This window comes from Hylobates moloch, unplaced genomic scaffold (genome assembly GCF_009828535.3).
Source record: "Hylobates moloch isolate HMO894 unplaced genomic scaffold, HMol_V3 SCAFFOLD_8, whole genome shotgun sequence".
Lineage (NCBI taxonomy): Eukaryota > Metazoa > Chordata > Mammalia > Primates > Hylobatidae > Hylobates > Hylobates moloch.
Window position 1 is genome coordinate 72,001,398 of NW_026652283.1, and position 18,126 is coordinate 72,019,523.

At 46.5% G+C, this 18,126-nt stretch overlaps 1 protein-coding gene across 4 annotated transcripts; it reads right to left on the reverse strand.

Moving 5' to 3' along the window:
* Window positions 1-1,998: 1,998 nt before the first annotated feature.
* Window positions 1,999-17,516, reverse strand: FCGR2B (Fc gamma receptor IIb). Of its 4 annotated transcripts, XM_032161167.2 has the most exons (8): window positions 17,306-17,516; window positions 10,378-10,398; window positions 9,011-9,268; window positions 7,431-7,685; window positions 6,586-6,699; window positions 5,342-5,398; window positions 3,288-3,325; window positions 1,999-3,177 (listed from the first exon to the last, which is right to left on the reverse strand). In XM_032161167.2, exons 1-8 carry the CDS (start codon window positions 17,415-17,417, stop codon window positions 3,100-3,102), a joined length of 933 nt encoding a protein of 310 aa, XP_032017058.1. In that variant the 5' UTR covers window positions 17,418-17,516; the 3' UTR covers window positions 1,999-3,099. The 4 variants fall into 4 exon arrangements, with proteins under 4 accessions (XP_032017058.1, XP_032017061.1, XP_032017062.1 ...); XM_032161170.2 differs by lacking the exon at window positions 10,378-10,398 and having other exon boundaries at window positions 9,011-9,265; window positions 17,306-17,489; XM_032161171.2 differs by lacking the exon at window positions 5,342-5,398 and having other exon boundaries at window positions 17,306-17,489.
* Window positions 17,517-18,126: the final 610 nt, after the last annotated feature.

Here is an 18,126-nt window from a genome sequence, read left to right on the forward strand (position 1 = left end):
GTCAAGTTTCAGACTTTAGATGGCATGTCAGGGCCAGGCACAGTGGCTCACACCTGTAATCCCACCACTTTGGGAGGCTAAATGGGGAGGATCGCCTGAGGCTCACAGTTTGAGATCAGCCTAGACAACATAGCAAAACCCCATTTCTACAAACTTTTTTTTTTTTTTTTTTTTTTTTTTTTTTTTTTTTTTTTTTTGAGACCGAGTCTCACTCTGTTCCCCAGGCTGGAGTGCAATGGCATGATCTCAGATCACTGCAACCTTCGCCTCCCAGGTTCAAGCAATTCTCATGCCTCAGCTTCCCAAGTAGCTGGGAATAACCAGTCATGAGCCACCACACCTGGCCAATTTTTGTATTTTCAGTAGAGATGGAGTTTCACCATGTTGGCCAGGCTGGTCTCGAACTCCTGACCTCAGGTGATCCACCCACCTTTGCCTCCCAAAGTGCTGGGATTACAGGCATGAGCCACCGCGCCCAGCCAAAAAATTATTTGTTTTGTTGTTGTTGTTGTTGTTGTTGTTGTTGTTGTTTGAGACGGAGTCTCGCTCTGTAGCCCAGACTGGAGTGCAGTGGCATGATCTTGGCTCACTGCAAGCTCTGCCTCCCGGGTTCACGCCATTCTCCTGCCTCAGCCTCCTGAGTAGCTGGGATACAGGCACCTGCCACCAAGCCCAGCTAATTTTGGGGGGTTTTTTTGTATTTTTTTTTTAGTAGAGACGGGGTTTCACCATGTTAGCCAGATGGTCTCGATCTCCTGACCTCGCGATCTGCCCACCTCGGACTCCCAAAGTGCTGGGATTACAGGCATGAGCCACCATGCCCGGCCAAAAAATTATTGAAAATTAGCCACATGTGGTAGTCCCAGCTACTAGGAAGGCTGAGGTGGGAAGATCACTTGAGCCCAGGAGTTTGAGGCTGCAGTGAGCTGTGATCCTGCCACTGCACTCCAGCCTGGGCTACAACCTCATCTCTTAAAAAAAAAAAAAAAAAAAAAAGAAAGAAAGAAAGAAAAGGGAAGAGGATAGAGGGAAGTGATGACAAAATGGAACTTCTACTTTTTACTCCTTATCTTTCTGTATTATTTGGGCTTACATGCTTACAATGAGCATACATTTTTGCCTGAGTGTATTTATTAACATGTAAAAATATATGATATGATCCAATTTTTTTTTTTTGAGACGGAGTTTTACTCTTGCTGCCCAGGCTGAAGTGCAATGGTGCGATCTTGGCTCGCTGCAACCTCTGCTTCCCGGGTTCAAGCGATTCTCCTGTCTCAGCCTCTCGAGTAACTGGGATTAGATCCAATTTTTAAAACACAAATACACACTGCCACAGACAGGAATGTGGACTGATATCCTTAAATGTTAGCATTAATTATTTCTGGTTTATGGATTTACGGGCCATCTAATTTTTTTGTTTTCCCTATCTGTATCTTAATTTTATAAAAAGAATATATTATTAGTGTAGTGAAATAATTTACATATAAATAAAAGGAAATAAGTTACTACTATGCAATTTATAAATAAAGGGACATACATTGTATCTACAAAAATGGGCAAAGAATAAATACACAGGAAAGTCACAAAGAGGAAATATAAAAGGCTAATCGTAAATTCTCTAAATTCTAAAGCATATAGTTTGGCACAAAGTAAGCCCTTAATAATGCAGTAATTTTAATTATTATCCCTTATTACTAAAACAATAAGTGTGCATGAAATCTGATTGTGGGACCATAAAAAGTGAGTACTTTTTATCCTACCATAAAAAGTGCAACAAATGTTGCACAATGTTACTGCATTAGAGTCCCAGGAAAATGAAGCCTCTCCAAGGGCACTCACCAAACCCTCAAGGAGACTGCCAGTCATGTTTCTAATCTGCCTGGGATGACTTCTCTGAGAAGGTCACATCCTTCTGGTAACTACATTGGGAGAATAGCAGAGCAGGACATGTCAGCAATCTCCACTCAGGGCTCATCTGAAGTTTGACTTCCTCTGAACTTGTGTTGCAAAACAGTGTTTTATTTGCCATAGGAGGAAAGAGAAGAAGACATGGAAACAAGAAGACAAGGTCATTGGCAGAAGAGTACAGTCATGCATTGTTGAAATATGGGGATACATTTTGAGAAATGCAGGCAATTTTGATGTGTGAACATCATAGCAGATACTTATACAAACCTAAATGGTGTGGCCTACTACACACCTAGGCTGTAGCATATAGCCTATTGCCCCTAGGCTGCAAACCTGTACAGTATGCTACTGTGCTGAATACTTTAGGCAATTGTAACACAACAGTAAGTACTCATACATCTAACATAGGAATAGGAAAGGTACAATAGAAATATGGTATTATAATTTTATGGGACCACCATCATATACGCAGTCTGTTGTTGAACTAAACATCATTATGTGGTGCATGACTGTATTCAGTTTTAAGAAACGGGGTACTCACTCTACATTCTAAATCCCCATCTCTCCTCTCCCCCCCACATCCTATCCATTCCTGCCTTCCTAAGAGTCTCATCACTGAAGAGAAACAGACCCCAGGCAGTTCAATCTACACTCCAACCAATACAGCCTTGAAAAGGTAAACAGAATGTTGTTTTCATAATTTTTTATTACAAAAGTAATATATGATCTTTATAGAAAAATAAAGAAAATTAAAATCATCAATAATTTTATCACCCAGAAACAATCACTTTTTAGTGTGCTGGTAGAGGTTAGTCTATTTTAACATTTCTGAAATCATATAGATTTACATGATTGTTCTCATGTAACCTGTAACATAAGCATTTCCTAAGTTGCTATGATCTATTGATAACAGTGGTTTGATTAATTGGATTGGCTGTGTGGATGTAGAACGAAAGAGTCTTGATGTCAAGAAGAGCTGGAGCACGGAAGGTGCAGTCGGACATTTGGGACCATATTGTCTGTGGCTTTCAGGACAGGGAGCTTCAGGACTCAGGTAGATGACTCTGGAAGAAACCTTCTCTTTTGGAACTGCAGCAGCTCCCTCTCCTCCCCAAGGGTAATTTAGGCCAGAAAATACCAGATCTTCCCTCTCTGATTTTCTTCTCAAATCCCAAGGCAAGACAATGGAGACTAAATACGGTTCTGGTCATCAGGCTCTTCCAGAGCATCCGGGTGCATGAGAAGTGAATAGGTGATTGTGTTCTCAGCCTAGAGAAGGCAGAAACCAGCAGTGAGGATCCACAGAGAGGGCCTAGGAAAGAAGGCAACAGAAAAGGCAACAAGGGAGAAGGGAGGGGGAGACGGCTGGGATCACTCACCCCAACTTTGTCAGCCTCGTCAGGATTAGTGGGATTGGCTGTGGGAAAAAAGAAGAAATATCAGCCAGAGCACTGCTGGAGAAGAGGGCCTGCCTGTGCTGATGCTGAGGCTGCAAAACCAACGCCCAAACTAGAGCCAAAGCAAGCACTGCTGACCCTGTCTTGGGCCTCTAGGCCAAGCACTGGGTAAATATGACCTCATTGATCCACGCATGGGGTAGCCCAGCCACGGCCTTCCCCACAGGCCAAGGTGAAAAAGTGGAGCAGTTACTTGAGCTGCATCCTTTTCAGGGAATTGCTGAGCTTTCCTAGAAGCAAACCAGGGAGGCTTGGGGATCTGAGATATTGGGGAAGAGGTGGGAGAGGGGGTGTTCAGCATCAGAGTGAAGTAAAGTCCAGATTTTTGCGGCCACAGACTTCAGGGAGAGAAGGCTGAGGGCCATTTCCACATTGTCTAAATGTAGTGCATCTTTGTTGGAACTTTGAAAAATATGGTACTCTATGGCATTAAAAAGGAAGAGAGAATGAGTGAGAAAGGGAGGAAGGGAGGGAAGGAAGAAGAAAGGAAGGATGGACTTTGTCTGGTTAGTGTCTGAAACACTGAATTCCCTCATATTTTGCCATGAACTGACTTAGCCAGTGTGAAAAGCAGCCCCTGTATCTGCAAAGTGGCATTTCTCAGGAAGTTGGGAGACATCTGAGACAATGCATCTAGTCTCTTCTCTCACCCTCTGAACACAGAGAGCCTTTATTGCCATGCTGTAAATTCTGCAGTAAACCATATTCTGAATTCCCATTCTAATACATTCCCCAAGAATCCCAGAAACCCAGCTCTGCCTTTTGGGAAAGGATTTTTAAAAAACCATTTATGCAGCCCCAATGCCTGGCTGCAAAAATGCCTTGTGAAATGTGCTTATGCCAGTGTAGACAGAACCACACAAGACAGATAATCCAGTTGCTTGGACTTTGTTTTTTCCAGATCTGCTTTGGCCCTGGTGTGAACACAGGCCCCTATCTCCACTGGGCCTGGCCAGAGGACACGCAACCTTGCTGCAAGCACAGCTGAACGAGTGATATCTTGCTCAAGCTCTTAAATCTGTTGGCTCTGCTCTGAATCATACTCCAGCCATCTGAGTTGGGGTCTTTGACAGCCTCTTTTTTCTGCCTGTTCTTACTGTCACGGAAACCCCCGGAGAAAGCTCTGGTTTCCTTTGTGCTCTGACTTTAACTACAGTCTGGAAGTTGCCTGGCATCCTCCTGGAAATTCCTTAACACACTCTCACCTGGGCCAGGGCTTGGGTGGCCCCTGTCTCTCAGAATGTCAAATCTAGAAGGCCTGAGAGGTCACCCCAGCCACCTACTCATTTCCTCAGTGAGGAGACTGAACCCCATCAGGGAGACTGACATGCTCAAGGCTCCACTGTGTGTTGGGGGCAGAACCAGGCCAAAATTCAATCAACCTTGAGTGCCTGGGCATCGGAACCAAGTTTTGCCCACAGAGTAGAGCCCACTAGTGCCCCTAGTCCCCCAGAATTTTCTCAAGCCCAAACCTCCTCTTAGTGTTCCACAGACAGCTGAGCCTGGCCATTCCACCCCATCCCTCCACAGAGGCAGATTCCTCAGCAAATCGAGGGGTTTCCAGACCTCCTCCTCCTTTCCCCTTAGACTCCTGCCTCCCGCATCCGATTGGCCTCAGTCTTAACAGCCCGTAGCCCTATCATTTGCCAGCTCTGCCAAAGCTCCACAGAAAGACCAAAGTATCTCTGATTTCCTGCTCTGGAAATATCACCAGATTCCTGGTACCAGAAATTCGGACACAGCCCTCTCCTCTGTATCTGCGACTGGAGTTTCTCTTCTCATCTCCAGAGAGGTCCTCTTTAGGCCCAGGAGTTAGACTCAGAGCTGACCAAGCGATTTGAGTCCCGGCCATCCTCCCACCGCGGCTCCCTCCCTGGCTCCCAGCTGAACTCGCGTAAGCCCCTTCTCGCTGGCTCCAGTCCAGCCAGCAGCCCTGGTGAGCCATCACTGAATCCCTGAGACAACCCTGTACTCACCTGGTTTCTCAGGGAGGGTCTCTCCCATTTCCCTGCACTCAGGGTATCCTGGGAGAGCTGGGAGGGGCACACAGGAGGTTAGTAGGATTAGGCGGTGGGGCCTGAGTCCTCAGAATCAAGGACCAGGGCCAGGGTTGGATGGGACCAGCTCAGGCCTTCCCTCTGGCAGATGCTTCCTGTCCTCCCACCCCCAGTTCCCCTGCTCAGGGGCTGCTCCCGCCTGGAAAATGGCTGGTCCAGAGGCAGAATTCAGCTCACCCATGGGGATGCCCAGGAGTGTCAGAAAGGCCACTCCATGGCATCTGTCTGAGGCTTGCTCTGCCTTTTAAAAACACCCCTGTGTCTCAGTCTCTCTCTCTCTGTTTCTCTGTATTTACTTATCATCAGTAACTGAGGTCCTGGGTATGAACCAATTGCAAAGTGCTTTGTGAGGTGTTAGTGGGATTATTTCTCTTTCTCAGTGGCTTGCAGTGCCCTCTCTACTTCCCCTTTGACACCCATATGAGCCCCACCCAGCTTCAATCCCTGCCTTGGCCCAGTGCCTGGAGAGTCCTCCTTCCCTAGCTAAGCGCTGCCCTCACACACCACCTCCTCCAGAATGGCAACAGCCCTGTTTGTGTGCTGTTACTGCCTACCAGGCACTGGTGTAAGAGCATCAGCCTCTTTCATCCCCATGGCAACCCTGTGAGGTAAGTCCTATTAGTGTCCCCATTTTCCACATGAGACAGCTGAGGCACAGAGAGGTGGAGTGACTCACTTGGGTCATACAGTTGGTATGCTGTAGAACTAGATTTGAACCCAGGCAGTCCGGCCCCACTACGTGCACTCCATCACTACACTACACTGCTCTCCCCGAGACCTTCTCCAACTGCCTCAGCCCTTGTTGGGCTATGGAGCCTCCTCTGTACTTCTATCCTAGGCTTTTCATGTCCCTATCATTGCTCTTATCCTATCTTATTATAATGACCCTGTCTTCCTCACAATGCTGAAAACTCCTCAAGGGCAGGGACTGGACTTCATCTTGGCATCACCCACCATGTCTCACGCACTGGCTGACATATAAGCTTGTTTGTTCAAGTCTTGTCAAATGAATGATCTAATAAATGAACGAATGAATATAATACAATAAGGGCCTAGATCTGAATGCGTATCTAGCCCAAAGAGAGGGATTCTGGCAATGTCTGGGGTTAGGGCCTGGGCCAAGTGGAAACTTATAACAAAAGGGACCGGGAGGAGCTACAAACCTGAAATCCGCTTTTTCCTGCAGTAGATCAAGGCCACTACAGCAGCAACAATGGCTGCTACAGCAGTCACAGTGACCACAGCCACAATGATCCCCATCGGTGAAGAGCTGGGCGCTAGGGAAGACAGACATCAAGACAGGCAGTACTCTCCTTGTCCCACCTCCCCTCTATCCAATGCTATGTCCTAGTGCTTGTCACCCAAAGCTCTTCTGTGTCTGAGTCACTCACTTCTGCAGCACTCACTACATCCCCAGCCTCATCTGTACAGGGTTTCTGTGGCTGCACTTATGCCTCCTGCCTACCGAGGTTTCTCCACCAAACTAATAAGGGCACACTGGTGAGCAGGCAGGAGCAGAGGGAAGGGCTCCCCTTAGCCCTCAGGGGTAGTGGGAAGGGTGGGCCCAAAGCCTCGCATAGCTGGAGGCATCATTACTCTATGGAGCACAGCCTTGAACAGTCCATGACGTGCCAGGCTTTCTGGAATGAATGGCTATAACATGAGGCATGAGAAGTAACAAGGCAAACCTCAGTTCTTAGGAATGCCCAGGAGCTTAGGGAACCTCTGCACCAACAAGGGAGCTCTGCTTCGCTGTCGTCCTTAGTCTGGGGCCTGCATTTCAAAGTGGAACAACAGCCTGGCCACCTATCACCTGAGGGCTCCAAGCTCTGGCCCGTACTCCTGCTCATTGGTCAATACTTAGCCAGGCCTCCACACCACTCCTCTTTGCTCCAGTGCCCAATTTTGCTGCTATGGCCTTTCTCAGACCTCCATGTAGGCCCATGTGACCTCAGCCCTTGTCCATCCCCTCTTCTCCCCTCCCTACATCTTGGCAGACTCCCCATACCTTGGACAGTGATGGTCACAGGCTTGGATGAGTACAGCACGTAGCCTATGTTTCCTGTGCAGTGGTAATCACCACTGTGACTGTGGTTTGCTTGTGGGATGGAGAAGTTGGGATCCGAACGGGAAAATTTCTTGGATTTTCCATTCTGGAAGAATGTGACCTTGACCAGAGGCTTGTCCTTCCAGCTGTGGCACCTCAGCACAATGGTTTCTCCCTCCTGGAACTCCAGGTGAGGGGTCTGGAGCACCAGCCACTCTGAAAGACACAAAAAACCCCAGAGAACCTGGGAAGTCTTGGCTCAGCTCTGAGACCCAGATCTTCCTTACTGGTGGGACATGATGTGCGGAGGGAACAGCTTAGGTCTGAAATCAGACAGTCCTGGACTCTAATGACGGCTCTGTCATTTATGAACTCTTGGGCAAATAATTTAAGTCTTCTGAGACTCAGCTTCCTCATTTGTGAAAATGAGCATGATAATGTCATGTATCTACAATAGCCCCTAGCACATAACAGGTGTTCAGGATACACTCATCTCCTCCTTCTCCCAGGAAGGCAGCTGCAGCCTTTTCCTGCCCGACAGGCCTCTGCAGGAAGAACACAAGAGACCCTAAGATGCCATCTCTTTCGTGTCGAAGAGGGAAGGAGGAATCCAGTCTGACCGAGGAGTCTGCAGATGATAAGGACATATGCCTTTGTGGACAGTAGAAAGTCATGAATGTGCAACAAATGTTACCTAATGAATGCTACTTGATAAATTTACTTTGGGAATGTTAATAAATGTGGAGCTTCTTTCCAGCAGGGTCTAAAGGCAGCAGTGTCACCAGTGGGTCGTTCGTTTGCTGTGTACTTTTGAGGAAAATTTGCTATTCAGGTGAAGGGAGGGGACTAAGTGAAAAGCCACAAGGACAGTGTTCATCACAATCTCATTGTAACTTTGCTTTACAGAGAGCCACCTTTCAATGGGAGCTTTGTAAGATCATCAAACTCTCCGGCAAAATATTTATTAAGCTCTGCCCAGTTTCAGATGCTGGAAATACAAAGATGGATGAGACACGACTTTCATCTCAGGCTTCCCACAGGCTGGTGGAAGAGAAAGACAGAGAAGAGCACCTAGCACAGTGAGAATGTGGAGAAGGGGCATGGAGGGCGGGGTGGGGGCAGGGAAACACTGATTCTCACCAGAAGCCTCTGACGGAGGCGTTAGTGCCCCACGGAGCAGGTGAGGAAATGGAAACTCAAGGGTTAAATGAATTCTTCATGCTGTATAGTGAGTCATTTCCAGGGCTAGGATTCAATTGTGGTCTGTGCTTTTCAATTCTGCCATTAAAATGGAAATGGGTTTTATGAAGTAGGGATTTCCTTCTGCTTCTCTCACACTTGGCTGCCTGTTTTTGGCCCTTGTAACCTTCTTCTGTTCAATCGGGACTGAGGCAAAAACCACCACTGACATGTGCTGAGGCAACACACAGCGATACTTCCCAGTAAGCAGGCCACCCCCCTTGCCTGCAAACCTCTGCCTGAAAGCAGATTTCATCCGTCCTGGCCCTCCCAGGTCCACCCTGGGGCCTTCCTCCACTGACCAGAAAACACAGTCAGATGAACAGGGTCGCTGAGGCTGGTCGGGCCAGTCTGGCACCTGTACTCCCCACTGTCATTGTTGTAGGCCTTGAACCTGTAGCTGGGCCGCGTGTAGGTGGGGATGAGATTCCCATTGTGGAACCACTGCGTGGAGTCGCTCTCAGGGCTGTGAGCCCCCCGGCAAGTCAGAGTCACAGAGTCCTCCTGGAGCACATTGATCCACTGGGGCTCGAGTTTCAGCACAGCCTTTGGGGGAGCTGCTGAGGGGCAGAGAGAGGAGGTAGCGTGAGGAAGAGGAAGCCCAAGAGCCTGAGCAGGCCCTGAATCTCAGACAAAAAAGCACCTGTAGGCCTACTGGGGGCACCAAAAGCTGAGCCGGGCCCAGAATGGTTCTGCAACTGAAGGCAGTTGCTTTTGCTCATACATCCCACCACAAGGGCCCCAGGGAGCCCAGGACTCAGACAGGGCAACAGAGAAGAAGGAGGGAGCAGGCAAGAGAAACACCCTAGAAATACATATACTTTACAAGAGATATCTTCACCAGTTCCTTCTCTCTCTCCCCACCAACCTCTCCCCACCACCACAGACACACAGACACCCCATACATACATACTCTTTTGAGACTAACTTTTCTCCCCGATAAACAAAGGCGTTTGGACACTAGTGGATAAATTTCCCCTGGGGCTGGCTGAAGATAAGTGGGGGCTCTGGTGGAGATGGCAGGCATGGGAGTCGGATATCAGGTTTCCGTTCTGACCTAATGTCATTCTGTATACTTTAAAAATGAGGTCAAGATGGCCCCTCCTCACACCTAAGCATAGACGAGCCTCTCTGGCCTCAGAAGGATAAAGAGAGAGGGAGAAAAGCTGGAGGGCGGTGGAGGCTGAGTAGCACAAACACAGAAGTGCCCAGCAAAGTGTAGCCAGAGGTATGCAGAGACCACTCTGTCAGGGAACAGGCCTTGAAGCTCTCAGAAACATGCACAGTCAAGGATTTAGCAACACAGGGGGACAACATATGCAGGCCATGTGATTTTGCATGTGCCTGAATTTTATTTGGAGAGAGGAAGCTCTTGGTTTTATTTGGACAGTGGAAGGCAGTTGAGAGAGAGGTCAGAGTTCTCATTTTCTGTGACCGCTCCCCCGTTTGAACACCGTGGCTGCCTACCACTTGCCTCCATGGAAGGAGGAAAAGGAAGGAGGAGAGTGGAAGAGGGAGCAGGGGATCTTCCCGGAGCAATTACCCTTTCCTGGCCCTGACTTGGTACTGGGCTCAGTTGCTGGTGCATTTAGAGCACCTCCAGACAGGGCACTGGGAGGAGAGGAAAAGGGGACCTGGGGGAAGGAAAGGCTGTGGGTGGAGTACTTACCAGGTGTCCCAGCAACAGGAGCTGTAAGACAGAAGGCAAAGATCAGCCCACAGTGGAGTGTCTGAACTGACACCTGCCCACTTTGGCTCAGAGACTGCCCAGGCCCAGAGTGCCCTTCACCTACAGCACAGCCCTCATGGCCATATGCCCTGGGACTGCCTGGATGAGCTGCACTTTTAAAAGGACTGAGAACTCCCAGTAACGTACAAAAATGAAATAAAATTACATAACACCCTCTTCCACCAGTTTTGTGACATTTTCCTTTGGCTTACCCCTCTTGACTGATTAAAATAAATGTGCCTCTGGAAAGAGGTCTCTGTTGGGCTTTACATATGATTTATGCATCAGTATAAATAATTTTGCCAGAGTTTATCCTGAGAGCAAGATTTGTTCTTTTGTTGGGAGGGGGTAGAAATTGCACAGGTAATCCATGATCACTACAGAAAAATAGAAAATACATAGGAGCAAAATATTATCACCTTGGCATACATCCTGTTGGATTTTTTTCTGTGATCACACACATACACACACTGTTCACATACAGACATACATAAGTGTAAATGAGGATATACTCTAAAAACTGTTCTTTAACCTGATTTTTCACTGAGCAATGCAAGTTCTAGTAGATGAATCTGTTTCTATGTTGTTATTTTATTTTATTTTATTTTATTTTGTGGGGGGACAGGGTCTCACTCTGTCACCCAGACTGGAGTGCAATGACGTGATCTTGGCTCACTGCAATCTCTGCCTCCCAGGTTCAAGTGATTCACCTGCCTCAGCCTCCCAAGAGCTGGGATTACAGGCCTGCGCCACCACACCCAGCTACGTTTTGTATTTTTAGTAGAGAAGGGGTTTCACCATGTTGGCCAGGCTGGTCTCGAACTCCTGACCTCAAGTGATCTACCCATCTCAGCCTCCCAAAATTCTGGGATTACAGGTGTGAGCCACCGTTCCCTGCCCATGTTGTCGTTTTAAATGGCTACACTATATCCTACTATTTGGCTGTCCTGTGATTTATTTAACAACTCTTTTGCTTGGCATTTAGGTCTTCCAGGTTTTTGCTATTAGAAATACCTGATAAAAGGAGGAAGAGACTGCAAAATGGCACTAGATCTGTGACTTCATGCAGGGGTAGGGGGATGCCACTGGGTTAAGAAAAGAGCTTCCGTAGTGGAGGCAAAGTGTGGGCTAGGGTGGATAAAGATTTGTGGGTGCTATTATTGGGTAAAGAAGCAAAGCTGGATCCTTAGGTGAATCAGAGCTCTGTGTGTGTGTGTGTGTGTGTGTGTGTGTGTGTGTGTGTGTGTGTGTTTGTGTGTCCATCTGTCCATGGGTGAGGGGTTTCTCTTGCATCTGGGCTGAGAGAAAGTCAAGAAGCTTCCAAGTGCATGTATATTTTCAGGGTCAAAAGTACGGAAGGAAATGGAATCAGAACCAAGAGGTGAAAAGGGGGCAATGTGGAGAAAGTGTTGGCTTCAAAGTTTAGAGAACTGGATTCTGGTCCCGATGCTCCGATATCTCGAAATATACACTTGGACCAATCACTTCCTTCCTTTGCATCCAACATTAATCAACAAACCTGCATTGGCTTCCTACTGCCCTGCAGTGCATGCTGAGTTCACCTAAGGGAAAAGAATGTAAGTCCCTACTTCCACTGAGGACAAGAATCTAACGGTGGAGATAAGCACATGTGTAATCTGATGTAAGAGATGACATTAGAGGAATATGGATAAAATGCTATGGAGGTTCAGAGAAAGAAAAGATCCCAGGGCTCTGTGTTTGAGAGGGTTTGGGGTTCGTAAGGAGGGGAATCCCACGGAGAAGATGGGATCTTCCAGGTTCATCAAGGACCTTCCAGGACTGATAGGATTTTGGCTGAGAGGGAAGAGGTATTCCATGGGAAGGAGCAGCAAGTACTTGGCAACATTCCCAGCAAGTTGCAGCCCAACTTCTACTTGATTTCTGGTCTCTCCTCAAGCACTTCCAATAATGAGGGACAAAGCAGGAAAGCAAGGTAGAAGTCATACTCTGGAGGGCTTCTAGTGCCAGGTGGTGTGGCAGTGGGGGAAAGCACATACTGAGTTTAAATGCTGACTCCGCTACTGCTAAGTGACCTTTCACAAATCACTTAAATTTTCTCTGCTTCAGTTTCCTTGCTTGTAAATGAAGATAATGACAGCAGTATCTACCTCATAGGGTTGTTGTTAGGATTAAATGAGATAATCCAGAGAAAGCATTCAGTGTGCTACATGACACATGGTGAATTTCAAATAAATTTAAGTTTTTTTTATAAGTTCACTCCTTGGTTCAGTATACAGTGGGAAGTCATTTAGAATTTTCAAATTGGGGCTGAAAGTGCAGTGTCAAATAGATTGGAACAGGGCAAATGCCAAAGAGCTTAATTAAGAAAGAAACTAATTGTGATGGAAGAATGAGGTCAGAGAAAAAGAAAAAGAAAAAGAAAAAGAGATGATTGCAGTGATCCAGAATATGTGGATAACCCATCAAACACCTGGTCTCTTCATTCCTTGAACTTCTCATCATCAGTAAACTTTCTTTCTTTGGAGATGAACTTTCTCTGCTCAAGTACAGCCCCCAGAATAATCTTTGACCTTATCAAGAACCCCAAAGCATCCGTCTTACCACTGTCTATCCTTGAGCACATGTTTGCCTTTACCTCCCACCCACCCCCATCTAGCTTGAATTCAATGAGGTATCATTATAATTACCTCCTTGCAAATCCCCTTAACTTTGTTGCCTGTCTCTATCTTTACCAAACGCACCTGTATTCTCCATGCCTTTACTTGCTCAGCTGCGTGTTATTGAAATTACCACAAAAGAAGGCAAACTGTCGACGCAGTAAATGTGCGATCACCACATTCAAAAGGACACTAAACTGCCATTGTGGCACTTTTCTCCAAGAAATTTGCTCTGCTACTCTGAGTAGTGACACTCATTTTTTCCTCATTCCCCAAGCTTTCTCGTCCCACCCTCTGCCTCCAGTACCCTCTCATTTTTAGCTGATGCCTTTCCTCATATTTCACAGAGAAAACAAAAGAGGTTACACAGAAGATCTCACATCGTCCCCTGACTAAATCTATCAGTCCATCTGCATCTCTACCTGTCTTCTCCTTCCTTGCATTTCATTGGAGAAAGCATCTCTCCTCCTGTCTATGGTCAGTCTCAAAGCAAGTACTCTGGATCCCATTCCCTTTAATCCTCTCAAGGATTTCCCTTTCTGTTATTCACTTTCTCTTCTGCATCACCAGTTTCTCTCTTAGCTGGATCTTTCCATCAATGGTAAATTTATTTCAGTATCTTCCATTAAAAACAAAAAACAAAAAAACTTTTCCTTGACACCACATATAATTCCAGCTACTGCCCCATTTCTCTCGGGTTTTTTTGTTGTTGTTGTTGTTTGTTTCACCCAAGCTGGAGTGCAACGGCACCATCTCAGTTCACTGCAACCTCCGCCTCCCAGATTCAAGCAATTCTCCTGCCTCAGCTTCCCAAGCAGCTGGGATTACAGGCATGCACCACCATGTCTGGCTAATTTTTGTATTTTTAGTAGAGATGGTGTTTCACCATGTTGGCCAAGCTGGTCTTGAACTCCTGACCTTAAGTGATCCACCCACTTCGGCCTCTCCAAGTGTTGGGATTACAGGCGTGAGCCACCGCGCCTGGCCTGTCTCATCCCTTTCAAAACTAAATTTCTCCATTGTTTTTCTTACATAGACTGTCCTCATTTCTTCTCCTCTCATTCACTGTCTAATTCTCTGCAATTTGGACTCGGCCCTCAGCAGCCCACTAAAACTTTTCTTGTCAAAATCACCAATGGCTTCATGTTGTCATATCAAGTGGACACATTCTGTTTCTCTCCGTCTTCCCCATGTCAAATATCTATCTTCATTATCCACCCAGCTACATAGGCCAGAAACCTGCAAGCCATCTTTTAACCTCTCTGTCTCCCAAAATCCAGCCCCTTCCACACCAGGAAGTCTTGTTGATCCTGCTTCCAACTTAGATCTTGAACCCACTAACTTCTCTTCACCCCCTTTATAGACACTACTCAGTTTAGGTCACCATCAGCTTTTTCCCATATCTTAATTTGTCCCCTCACTTCTTATGGTCCCCCTATAATCCATTTTCCACAAAGAAGCTAGTTCTTTAAAAAAAAAAAAAAAAAAAGAGAGAAAGAAAGAAATCAGATGATGTCACTCCCCTGCTTACAAGCCTTCAGTTGCCTTTCTTTGATCTTAAAATAAAACGGAAATGGTCTACAAGCCCTACCAAATTGGGTCCATGCTTACTTCTCCAGCCTCAGCTCAGATCCCTCTTCCCCTACTCATTGAGCTTCATTAACACTGGCCTTCCTGGCATTCTTGAAATTTGGGAGTTTTCTGTATGCCAATCCCTCTACCCTGAAATGCATCGTTGATCACCAAATGGCTGAATCCTTACCATGTTGAAAGTCTCAGCTTAAATGTCACTCCCTCAGAAAACTCTTTACATAACATCCTGTTTAAAGTAGGCTGCTCTGTTCTTTTCCCCACAACTAATCTTATCACAATACCCTGTTTACATCTTCATAGCCCTTTTCCATTTGTACTTATGCCTTCTTGTTTGTTTACTTACTATTTATATCCCTCAGTAGAATATAAATTCAAAGAGAGCAGTAGCCATATTAATTTTATGTGCCATTGCTCTGGAAATCATTCACTGGTTGAATCTAGGTAGGAGATGAGAGCCCAAAGTTGTGCTGACAATAGGAGGTGAAGAAGAGGAAACAGATGCAGAAGAAATTTAAGTGGCAGAGAGAAGTTGGCATTTAATAGACTGTGGGGGTGATTTAAGTTGGATAACTAGGAAAAGGGTGGCTGTGCTTACGCAAACACAAATGTTAGGAGGAAGAGAACATTTGTAAGGAGGAGATGATAAGTTGGATTTTAAATATGCTTTGTTTTTGAGCTGGAGAATTGTTTTAGAGGTGTCCAACCAGCAGTGGAAATATAAAATTATACTTGACAGAAGCAAGCAAGAGAAATAGGTTTAAGAGTTATTGGCATAGAAGTGGTAGCTAAAAACCTGAGTATGTAGGATTGGCAAGGGGGATGGTGTAGTGGGAGAGAGGGTAAAAAAGAAGAGGAAGAGGGAGAGAAAAAAAAAGAAAAAGATGAGGAAAGGAGAGAGAAGCCACCAATTATGTATCCATTCCAAAATTACTAAATAGCAGTAAATACCAAATATGCTCCCACCCGGTGTACTTATTGCTTCACAATAAGTTCATTGACCTCGTATTTCCGGTCAGGAAGGCTGTCGGTCATGTTCACTGATAAGTCTCCAAGTCCTAGAACAGTGCCTGCACATAGAATTTGGAGAATCAGCAGGGCCAAAGGTGGTAAAAACATAAAGTGCAGTGTACATGCTGCCTGGCTGTAGAAGAAGATCCATTTGGGGTGCAATGGGGAACACGGTTACCAGGGCAGAATTAGAGTTTTTGCAGTAGGCAATGGAGCAGCATGGAAGGCATTTATGAAATGCACTGACACAGCCATAGCTGGACCTGAAGATACCATGGCCTTGGTGGGCAGCATGGATGCAGGGGAGGGGAGACAGGAGCAATAAAGACCCCATCAGAGGGTGCTATAAAAATTGAGTTATCAAGTGATGAAGACCTAAATGTGGAAGGCCCAATAAGAATGGAAAAAATGGGGTAAATCTTTGATGACTTAGCAAAAGGCAAATGGGAGAAAATACCAAAGATCTTTCCCAGGAGTCTTGCCCAGGTGACTGGCACATTGTTAGCCCTAGCAGCAGAGATAGAGAAGCACATCACCTCTCTAGGCCTGAGCTTCCCCACATGACAAATGAGGTAGTTCACTTTACTTTCTCTTCTACTTTAATCCATTCCATCCCATTCATGGGAGAATACTCTCTCTTCCTTACCTCTTTCTCCTGTAGCCCAGTATCATCCTGCATTGACAGCCAAGAGCCAAGGGCCCCCAGAGCTGATCGGATTTCACTAGTAATCACAGCACATAACTTGGATGAGTGGCAATATGCTTTCCTCTAGAATGTGAGGGTGGAAGCCCCAGGAATTGAGCTTGGAGAGGTGGTCCTGGCAGTAGGTCTCCCCTACTTGACCTCCCCTAGGTTTTTCAAACCGCTCAGCATGATCAGTCACTGTCCCCTGTCCAACAGCTGAGAACATGGTTAGAAAAGAGCCCTCCATTTTGGCCTAAGACCCTGGCTTTCTTGCTGATCAGATCCAGTTCCTCCCCATCACGGTCTGTGTAGTAAAAAGAAGTATGCATGATTTCTCTGGTCCCACAACAGATGACTCCAGACTTACCCAGGTTTGCGTATTCTCAGAGGCCCCGTTCCCTGGATAACCCAGATCTCCCTATGTTTCTGCCCAGGGGAATATTCTTACACATGAAGACAATAGGCTTCTGCTACATGAAGTGGTTTCAGGGGCACAGAGAATGGCCACTGCCACCTCCTCCCAAAAATGCATCTTATAACTTCCTCCCTACCCCTTACCCAAGACAGCACTGGCCCTCCTGCCTAAGATTTGGTCTTTCGTGAAACATAAATTTCAAAGAAGGCAAACACTCTGGCCATTCATTTGTCATTCAAGTATAGGTTACTAGACTTTTCTCAGAGCGGGTTTTGATGTGAAAGCAACAGAACATCAAGAGTCTGGGTGTTCAGTGAGATTGGGTGAAAGACACTGAAAAAGCCCTGAACTCTGCCACATTGGATGACTTTCCAAAGCCAGCAGAGTCATCAGGGTTTTGTCTTCACCAGCCTGCCTTCCCTCCCCTGGGTGTCCTGACGAGCTTCCCATGCCACCCCTCATCCTTGCCCAGGGTTATCCCCAACTGAGATTCCTGTTCCTCTCTCCCTCCTGGGGGCCCTGACTCACCCAGGAATAGCACAGCTGTCCATAGAAGCATATGGCCCCAAGGCTGGGGGGACTTGCAGCCAGCCCAGTCACTCTCAGTGGCAAGGACAGGTAAGAATGACAGGATTCCCATCACTTCCTGGAGCGAGCTGGCGCCCAGAGCACGGCAGTCACAGCCTTCTCTCAAAGCTTGGTGGATTCTACCCTAGAGGGCAAACAAATTCTGGAGTCTGAAAGAGGAAGTGAAAAAGAAATGTTCTGTTTTATCACAGGCTCCTCCCTTTCCACCCTCTTTCCTCTCAGTCATTCCCTCCTAGAAGATTCAGAGCTTCCCAGAATAAATCTGGTGTAGCCCATGTTCAAATTCACAGAAATTTTAGAAACTAGGGAAACAACTCCCTTCTTCTTCCCCTGAGGCCACAGCTGGCCTGGGCCTCTGGGAGAAAGAGGGAAATGGTCACCAAAACTCAGCTCAGAACCTCCTGTTTCAGTCTCTGTCCTCCTGAGACAGGGTGATGGAGGACAGCGTGCACCAGCAATCTTCTAGTACTTCTACTTCCATCTGGAGACCCAGGCCCTGGAATCTGGACTCCTCCTGAAATTGAGCATGGGGGCTCCAGGCCACCTACCATCATTTAATTTTCTCTATTGTCATAATCCCAGACTCACTGTTGAGTTGTGGAACAAGGACAAGGAGGTATGTCAGGATGGCAATAGAATGACCACACTCATCCTCATTATTCCCCTGCCCTCATTCATTCTTTTTCTTATTCATTCTTCTATTTAATGAATATCCCAATAAGTATCTATTGAGCGCCAATCTGTGCCCTGGTTTTGTATCT

What these genes read in the sequence shown, in the direction of transcription:
- FCGR2B (XM_032161167.2), bottom strand. Translation starts at nt 17,417, where the DNA reads ATGGGAATCCTGTCATTCTTACCTGTCCTTGCCACTGAGAGTGACTGG. An exon ending in GACAGCTGTGCTATTCCTGG is followed by an intron (nt 10,399 to 17,305) that starts GTGAGTCAGGGC and finishes TCTGTCTTACAG; the next exon opens with CTCCTGTTGCTGGGACACCT. An exon ending in TCCTGTTGCTGGGACACCTG is followed by an intron (nt 9,269 to 10,377) that starts GTAAGTACTCCA and finishes TCTGCCCCTCAG; the next exon opens with CAGCTCCCCCAAAGGCTGTG.